At 43.5% G+C, this 9,277-nt stretch overlaps 1 protein-coding gene across 3 annotated transcripts; it reads left to right on the top strand.

Moving 5' to 3' along the window:
* Positions 1-723: 723 nt before the first annotated feature.
* Positions 724-4,464, top strand: naxe (NAD(P)HX epimerase). Of its 3 annotated transcripts, none has more exons than XM_038971838.1 (7): positions 724-872; positions 1,325-1,511; positions 1,659-1,767; positions 2,052-2,162; positions 2,424-2,534; positions 2,746-2,893; positions 3,753-4,464. In XM_038971838.1, exons 2-7 carry the CDS (start codon positions 1,342-1,344, stop codon positions 3,953-3,955), a joined length of 852 nt encoding a protein of 283 aa, XP_038827766.1. In that variant the 5' UTR covers positions 724-872; positions 1,325-1,341; the 3' UTR covers positions 3,956-4,464. The 3 variants fall into 3 exon arrangements, with proteins under 3 accessions (XP_038827766.1, XP_038827765.1, XP_038827767.1); XM_038971837.1 differs by having other exon boundaries at positions 1,659-1,836; XM_038971839.1 differs by lacking the exon at positions 724-872 and having other exon boundaries at positions 1,324-1,431; positions 1,659-1,836.
* Positions 4,465-9,277: the final 4,813 nt, after the last annotated feature.

The raw sequence follows: 9,277 nt of genomic DNA, 5'->3' as shown, positions 1-9,277 counted from the left end.
AACCAAAAGTTCTTGCCCATGGGGTCCCGAGGATCGAGTTTGGGAAACCCTGCTTAAGGTGTTTTAGATGCCAGGCTTATGGTCATGTTGCATCACAGTGTAGGAGGGAGATTCCAAGATGTGAGCAGTGTGCAGGTGAGCATGGGGCAAAGGAATGTGTGGTATTGGTGGGAAAAAAGTGTGTGTATCAATTGTGGGCGTGCCCATGTTTTTGGGGATCAGAAGTGCCTGGTGCAAGAGAGACAGGTTGAGGTTGAAAGGGTCAGAGTAGAACAGAAGGTGTTATATGCTGAGGTAGTGAAGAGATTAGAGGATAATGGGTCAAGGGTGAGTATTAGGCGTAGGCTTCCTAGTTATAAACTGTACCGCAGAAATGGAATGTAAATCCCAGAAAATAGATGTTGTGGTGGCTGCTGCTAAGAGGCACATGGGTGTAAAAGGGTTTTACTGCAGAAGAGTTACAAGGTCTGTTGAACGAAAGAGTCTCGTCCTCTCAGGCCATCAGCCTGGTGTCGGATCAGTTAAAGTAGGGTGATGAAATAGTGGTATATAGGTGTAGGGTTAGTGGTGCCATTTTTTTCCTTTCCTCCTTCCTTTTTATTTTTGTATCACAAAATATAACGTGATTGAGAACACATTACTGCACAGTAGGTGGCGGCATGCACAAACAAATGTGCGAACGCGATGATCCCAAAAGAAGAAGAAGAAACGGTTTCCGTTTATACAGGAAGTAAATGCCAAGCAATTCGCGTAACAAACTGCACCAGACACACGGTTTTAAAGGCGATTTAAATTGTGTCATTTGATTCGTAAATTGTGCAATTGAATATTTGAAGATTAACAACCTTTTAATCTAGAAGATTGTGCATTTGGTGAGTCTTACTAATCATCTTTCAAATCACTTTGTTATGGATGTGAGCAAGTCAAACTAGTAGGCAAGTTGGAGGTTTTCAGTGTTGTGCTTGCTTGGTATTAGGCATAGTTCTGTTTAAACGGTTATTTAGATGTTTTACTACAGAGTTCTTTCTTGATAATTTAAGTTATTTATATATTTTGAGTTATGAAAACCATAGCTTAAAGCACATACATGCACAAAGCACAATAACATAAGCCAGGCCCCCGATCTGGTTGTGCTCCTGCCAACTCCATTGTCAAATCAAACATTTTTGGATGACAATTCAATAAGGAGTTGGCAAGGGTGCAGAAACGGACTGGCACCCAGGCAATAACAATAACACCTGTTTACTCACCTGTCATCTTCCGTGTCCATTACATTCAAACATGGGTCTCTCATTGAATGTGAATATGTTCCCTCCTCTTCCAGGTGTTTGAACCAACTGGATGTTGAGGCTGCGGGCTCTGTTTAGGATTGGGTTCCTTGTGACATTACGGGCAACCACAGTCCTCTCCCACAGGAGGGCATGTCCATTGGTCAGTCTGACAAATAGTCTATATAAGGAGTGCTTCAGTGGACAAGCATCCACCATGGCCCAGTCCATAAAATACCTTGGGTAAAGAATAAGGATGTGTGTGTGTGTGTGTGTGTGTGTGTGTGTGTGTGTGTGTGTGTGTGTGTGTGTGTGTGTGTGTGTGTGTGTGTGTGTGTGTGTGTGTGTGTGTGTGAGAACTGTGTGATTTATATTTATCTGTATCCTCAGGCAGGAGGAGGCTCAGCAAATTGACGAGGAGTTGTTCTCAGAGTATGGCTTCAGTGTGGACCAGCTGATGGAGCTGGCTGGGCTCAGCTGTGCTACAGCAATCACCAGGGTGAGACTCGGCATTTCCCCTAGGAGTGTCTCTTGCAATGACTGGTACTGCCCAAGGTGCTGTGAGATGGTGAATGCCACAGCTGTGCGCTGTTCAGCATTGGGAAATCTCAGAAGCACAAGTTTAACTCAATTTAGACTCATAGTGTAGATTAGACATTTCACAATTGGAAGTCATGAGGGCCCTACTTTAGGCTGGTTGAAATGGTTTTAAGCTTGACATGTGCTTTAAGTGTTGCTTTTAGGCTACATTTTTATTCACCTGTTGCCTTTCTTCTGTTCCAGGCCTACCCCACCAGCTCTCTGGTCATAGCCAGACCCTCTTTGCTTGTGATTTGTGGCCCAGGTAACAATGGAGGAGATGGCCTGGTCTGTGCCAGACATCTCAAACTCTTTGTGAGTGTTTCATCCTTCTCATCTGATATGTTTCCAAATATCAAATAGATATTAGAGAATTGGTTCTTGTTATAATTAACACGTTTTTCTTAAAGGCATCTATTGCTTTTGGAATCAATGCTGTGTTGTGCTTTTTCTGTAATAGTAAGTGACTTTTAAATTGGCATCAAATAGGCTTAAATAACCTATTAGTATGCATTGCTAAGTAACATGCCTATAATCTGTGATTCTTTGTGTTTGATGCTTTGTCTGTGACTACAGGGTTATGCACCCACCATACTGTACCCAAAGAGGCCAAACAAACTGTTGTTCCAGGGTCTGACCACTCAGTGTGAGAAGATGGACATCCCTTTCCTAACTGAAATGCCTGAGGTACTAGTGAACTGTGGCTCCTGTGTTAACCTCAGAACAAAGTCTATTTGGTTGTTAGGTGTGTGTCCTGACTCCTCTGCTACCTCACATAAGTTTATCTGTGAGTGTCAGTGTTGTTGTATAAAAGGTTGTTGATGTATTTATCTAGGAGTGTGTATGTGATGCTGTGCAGTTGTGTTAATTCTGACAGTGACAGAGATGATCCTCTTAGGCAATGGTGGTCGACAAGGCTTACAACCTGGTGATCGACGCCATCTTTGGCTTCAGCTTCAAAGGTGCAGTGCGGGAGCCTTTTGGCTCCATCCTGGACGTGCTGAAGAAGACCACTGTACCCATAGTTAGTATTGACATCCCCTCAGGTGGGTGGGCCCTTAACTCACTTCAAACTAGAATCTAGAGGGCAGGTATAGATGTTTTTCACTGATTAGCTAGTTGAGTAAAAATATCCTGTCTCTATCTCAATCACAAGGTAATAATTTATTTTATATAGGAGAATCTCAAAGTTGGTTTAGAAACAAAATACAGCAATTTAGCAAAATCTGTCAGTATTTGGGTGATGGTCTTCGACATCTTTAGATGATAGGCAGTACAGAAAGGTAGTGTCTTAGCATAGATGGTACAGAGACCTTCAGACAGACAGGCCACGGAGCTCCTCAATGGGCACTTAGTCGTCTTGGATAGTCGCAGCTCCTCCATAGGTAGGCTGGATCATCCACTACTGAAATGTAGCACCCACCTGGGTGATGCTTTGGCAACTGTAAAAGTGGCAGTAAGACCCCCCAACCCTCGGCAGTGGTCCAGAAAAGCAACAGACGGAGTGAGCCTCTGCATCCCCTCACACTTCCCTCTAGGAACTGGGGCAGGGTGCTAAATAGCTAATACTGTTGATCTGGTGTTGCTGCACTAGTCAAATCATATTAGCAAGCTAGCTAGCCAAGCCAAATATAAACTGACTTGTCATAATCAGTCCTGCATTTCTGTGGGTCACCACCAGATATTTCACTTGATTTATTAACAAGTTATCAAAAACAAAAAAAAGCTTAAGGAAATGCCTTGATTTAAAAACCACATTTTGGGCAGTCTTTTGTTCAGAAAACATCAGGAACGTTATTTGTTGAATCCAGAGGTTCAATACAGTGTGCCTTAAGTCTATTAGCTAGGCCAAAATGTTTCCATTGGGATGGAGATATTCTCCCATACTGTACATGTCCTCTTCAGGTTGGGATGTGGAGCAGGGCAGCACAGATGGACTCCAGCCAGACATGCTAATCTCCCTGACTGCCCCTAAGAAGTCAGCAAAACACTTCTGTGGACGCTACCACTATCTGGGGGGACGTTTTGTGCCTCCTGCCATGGAGAAGAAGTACCAGCTCAACCTTCCTCCGTACCCCAATACTGACTGTGTGTACCAGCTGCAGTAGTGCCAACCAGTAATATATATATATATATATGTGTGTGTGTGTATATATGTATGTGTATATACACATGTAAAGAAAGAAAGAAGATTGGTGGGTAAATGCTGTTCGCAGTGAGTAAAGTAATGCTCCCATGTATGTGCATTTACCCTCCGCTACACCACTGGTGTCAGCTGTATAGGCGAAAGGCTGTGTAAGTACACTTGGGGTTTGAGAGGTTATCAACGTCAGTGGATCCATTAGGAATTGGATGAGATTTTTTATGTACTTTTTGCACAAAAGGTTATCTAAATTAATGGGTCTTTTGCAGTTGCAGTTTGATTGAAATGTTTTGGCATTCTTCTAAGAGTTTGGATGGACAGCTATAATTGCAGTCTGTTATTTAAATATAAAAAATGTTAAGTTTGATATTATAAATGGTCAATCTTAAATTATTATTTTTTTGTCATTATTATCACTTAACATTGTAAATTGTAGGTATATGTCTTAATAAAATGTACATCTAGCAAGACCAATCGAACTGAGAAGACAGTTTATCATAGTCGATCACATTCTATTATAAATACCTTTTGAAGTTTAGTATATTTCATGATGATTGTGCATAATTTATAAGACATACAACAGGGGGAGTGGATGGATGGATTGATTGATTATATTTTTAATCGCATTGGTGTGATTTTCAGTTATGGGGTGAATTTTAACTCTTAAACTGATAACACTTGTAATACCCCCTATCTTATGTTCAAAACATTTTATTGTGCATTAATTGGGGTTTCACACATTTCATCCATGAGTCATTCATGCAAAATCTATGTTTTCTGTGAATTACTATGACAACATTTAGTTTAGTCACCAATACATCAGATAATGCTAACTATTTATTTATGCAATTTTAACAACTAAAAAATACAAGATTCAAATGTTAAAACTGTTCTTTTTGAAGTGCTGAATATAACAAATAGTAGATGGTTTCATTATTCTTATACAATGCATACAGTACCAGTCATCTTGAATTCCAGGTGAAGCTGGTTGAGAGAATGCTGTTAAGGAGCCTTTTGGACCTAGACTTGGTGCTCCAGTACCGCTTGCCGTGCAGTAGCAAAGAGAACAGTCTATTGACTTGGATGACTGGAGTTTTTGACAATTTTTTGGGGGCCTTCCTCTGACAACGCTTAGTATATACATGTCCTGGATGTCAGGAAGCTTTGCCCCAGTGATGTACTGGGCATAATAGTTTGTTGTTCGGCACTCCTTTTCCTGTAGTCCACAATCATCTCCTTTGTCTTGCTCACGCTGAGGGAGAGGTTGTTGTCTTGGCACCACATTGCCAGGTCACTGACCTCCCTATAGGCTGTCTCATCGTTGTCGGTGATCAGGCCTATCACCGTTGTGTTGTCAGCAAACTTAATGATGGCGTTGGAGTCGTGCTTGGCCACACAGTCGTGGGTGAACAGGAAGTACAGGAAGGGACTAAGTACATACCTCTGAGGAGCCCCCGTGTTGAGGCCTACCCTTACCACCTGGAGGCGGCCCATCAAGAAGTCCAAGATCCAGTTGCTGAGGGAGGTGTTTAGTCCCATGGTCCTTAGCTTAGTGATGAGCTTTGTGGGCACTATGGTGTTGAACGCTGAGCTGTAGTCAATGAACAGCATTCTCACATAGGTGTTCCTTTTGTCCAGGTGGGAAAGGGCAGTGTGGAGTGCGATTGAGATTGCATCATCTGTGGATCTGTTGGGGTGGTATGCGAATTGGAGATGGTCTAGGATTTCCGGCATGATGGTGTTGATGTGAGCCATGACCAGCCTTACAAAGCACTTCATGGCTACGGATGTGAGTGCTATGGGGCTGTAGTCATTTAGGCAGGTTACCTTCACTTTCTTGGACACAGGGACTATGGTGGTCTGCTTGAACATGTAGGTATTACAGACTTGGTAAGGGAGAGGTTGAAAATGTCAGTGAAGACACTTGACAGTTGGTACGTGCATGCTCTGAGTACACGTCCTGGTAATCTGTCTGGCTTTGTGAATGGTGACGTGTTTAAAGGTCTTGCTCATATTGGCTACGGAGAGCATGATCACACAGTCGTCTGGAACAGCTGGTGCTCTCATGCATGCTTCTGTGTTGCTTGCCTCGACGTGAGATTAAAAGGCATTTAGCCCGTCTGTTAGGCTTGCGTCACTGGACAGCTCGTGGCTAGGTTTCCCTTTGTAGTCCGTAACAGTTTGCAAGTCCTGCCACATCTGACGAGCGTCAGAGTCGGTGTAGTAGGATTCAATCTTAGTCCTTTGTTGACGCTTTGCCTGTTTGATGGTTCGTCTGAGGGCGTAGCGGGATTTCTTATAAGCATCCGGATTAGAGTCCCGCTCCTTGAAAGCGGCAACTCTAGCATTTAGCTCGGTGCGGATGTTGCCTGTAATCTATTTCTTCTGGTTGGGATATGTACGTACGATCACTGTGGGGACTACGTCGTCGATGCACTTATTGATGAAGCTGGTGACTGAGGTGGTATACTCCTCAATGCCATTGGATGAATCCCAGAACATATTCCAGTCTGTGCTAGCAAAACAGTCCTGTAGAATACTCCTTTTTAATGAAGGGCATTCTAAAGCGTCTATTATTTCTCTACAACGCACGGTACATTTGCGTGGTAGAATTCAATGGATATTGTACATTTTTACATGTTTTGTTTGTGGTGCTTTTGAAAACAAAAGCTGAATTGAACTATTGGTATTGTTGAATTCAGGGGCGCAACTTTTGTCCCCCCCCAGTTTTATCATTGGAATGTGATACAAAATGAGGCAAAGGTCTGCTTTAGGACCATGCGGATGCCTCTGAGCATCGTGTAGGCTGTTTGGAGTATTTATTAGATTCGATTGTGCCCCTGGCTGAATTCGATTTTCATAATAGCAAGCTAGGACTGATGGCTTGGTTAGCTAAACTAGCAAGTCTGTAGCCATCAACTAGCCGTCTAGTAAACTTGCTAGTGACTTCAGTGGATGTTGACACATTTCTACAGGCAGTATTGCCATGTTAGCGGTTTTCCCGACAAATTGGGCTACTTTGAAAACAATGTCGCGGGTGAAACTGTTTTGGCTGCGGGTTGCAGGTTTTTGGGCTATTTCTAAGTTGCACAGTGGCCAACATTGCATTTCTTTAAAAATATATATTTCACTGTGACCTGCTGCTGACTGTCAGGCAGTGAGGTAGGCTGTTGTTGAGTGAGTGGTGGGTATGGGTGTGCGTGTGTGCGTTGAGAGAGCATTACAGTTATTGTCCGAGTCACATGAGCGAGAGGAGAGAGAGCAGCACGTGTGGACGTTGTGACACATTTTTACCAGTTGTAGTTAGGCTCTTTAGATTGTCATTATGGAAACACCTATTTCCAACCCTATTTCCATAAAACATTAATACGCTAGAACTGATTCACATCAAGAAATAATGGAGACAACGCACTGGAAAACGACTTTGGGCACACTAGAGCGCATTACATACATTCGCACTTAAATAAAACGGTCTCAAGCGAAGTGCTTTATGCATGCTCGGTTATTGGATCTCAGGGCTGCCCGAGTGGAAATTTGAAATGGAAGTTATTCAAATCAAATTATTTGTCACATACACGTGTTTAGCAGATGTTATTGTGGGTGTAGCGAAATGCTTGTGTTTCTAGCTCCAACAGTGCAGTAATATCTAAGAAGTAATATCTAACAATTTCACAACACTACACACAAATCTAAAGTAAAGGAATGGAAATAAGAATATATAAATATTTGGGCAAGCAATGTCAGAGTGGCAAAGACTAAGATACAGAAGAATAGGATACAGTACAGTATATACATATGAGATTAGTAATGCAAAATATGTAAAAATTATTAAAGTGGCCAGTGATGAGTTCACGTCTATATACTGTAGGGCAGCAGCCTCTAATGTGCTATTTAACTATTTAACAGTCTGATGGCTTTGAGATAGAAGCTGTTTTTCAGTCTCTCGGTCCCAGCTTTGATGCACCTATACTCACCTCACCTGGATTATATCGGGGTGAACAGGCAGTGGTTTGGGTGGTTGTTCTCTTTGATTATCTTTTTGGCCTTCCTGTGACATCGGGTGCTATAGGTGTCCTGGAGGGCAGGTAGTTTGCCCCCGGTGATGCGTTGGACAGACTGCACCACCCTGCGGTTGCGGACGGTGCAGTTGCCGTACCAGGCGGTGATACTGCTCCCTCTGCTGTTTCCTGAAGTCCACGATCAGCTCCTTTATTTTGTTGACGTTAAGTGAGATGTTATTTCCCTGGCATCACACTCCCAAGGTCCTCACCTCCACCCTGTATGCTGTCTCGTCATTGTTGGTAATCAGGCCTACTACTGTTGTTTCGTCTGCAAACTTGATGATTGATTTGGAGTCGTGCGTGGCCACACAGTCATGGGTGAACAGGGAGTACAGGAGGGGGCTGAGAACGCATCCTTGTGGGACCCCAGTGTTGAGGATCAGCGAAGTGGAGGTGTTGTTTCCTTTCACCACCTGGGGGCGGCCCGTCAGGAAGTCCAGGACTCAGTTGGACAAGGTGGGGTTCAGACCCAGGGCCTCGAGCTTAATGAGCTTGGAAGGTACTATGGTGTTGAATACTGAGCTATAGTCAATTACCAGGATTACATAGGTATTCCTCTTGTCCAGATGGGATTGTGCAGTGTGATGGCTATTGCATTGTCTGTGGATCTATTGGGGCGGTAAGCAAATTGAAGTGGGTCAAGGGTGTCAGGTAAGGTAGAGGTGATATGATCCTTGACTAGTCTCTTAAAGCACTTCATGATGACAGAAGTGAGTGCTCTGAGGCTATAGTCATTTAGTTCAGTAACCTTTGCTTTCTTGAGTACAGGAACAATGGTTGGACATCTTGAAGCATGTGGGGACAGCAGACTGGGATAGGGAGAGATTGAATATGTCCGTAAACACTTCAGCCAGGTGGTCTGCGCATGCTTTGAGGATGCGGCTAGGGATGTCGTATGGGCTGGCAGCCTTGCAAGGGTTAACACACTTAAATGTCTTACGTTGGCCACAGAAGGAGAGCCCACAGTCCTTGGTAGCGGGCTGCGTCGGTGGCACTGAGTTATCCTCAAAGAGGTCAAAGAAGGTGTTTTGCTAGTTCGAAAGTAAGACATTGGTGTCCGCGACTTGGCTGTAGATTGTCTGTAGACCCTGTCACATACATCTCGTGTCTGAGCCGTTGAATTGCGACTCCACTTTGTCTCTATACTGATGTTTTGCCTGTTTGCCTTACAGAGGGAATAAGTACACTGTTTGTATATTCCCAGTCACCTTGCAATGGTTAAATGC

This window comes from Salvelinus namaycush, chromosome 32, assembly GCF_016432855.1.
Source record: "Salvelinus namaycush isolate Seneca chromosome 32, SaNama_1.0, whole genome shotgun sequence".
Lineage (NCBI taxonomy): Eukaryota > Metazoa > Chordata > Actinopteri > Salmoniformes > Salmonidae > Salvelinus > Salvelinus namaycush.
This window is presented reverse-complemented; position numbering and strand designations above follow the sequence as displayed.

Bases quoted from the DNA above. Each gene is read 5' to 3' on its own strand.
- naxe (XM_038971837.1), top strand. From the start codon at position 1,342: ATGTTGAGGCTGCGGGCTCTGTTTAGGATTGGGTTCCTTGTGACATTA. The intron at 1,512-1,658 runs GTAAAGAATAAG...CTGTATCCTCAG, and splicing joins CAGTCCATAAAATACCTTGG to GCAGGAGGAGGCTCAGCAAA. The intron at 2,894-3,752 runs GTGGGTGGGCCC...TGTCCTCTTCAG, and splicing joins TAGTATTGACATCCCCTCAG to GTTGGGATGTGGAGCAGGGC.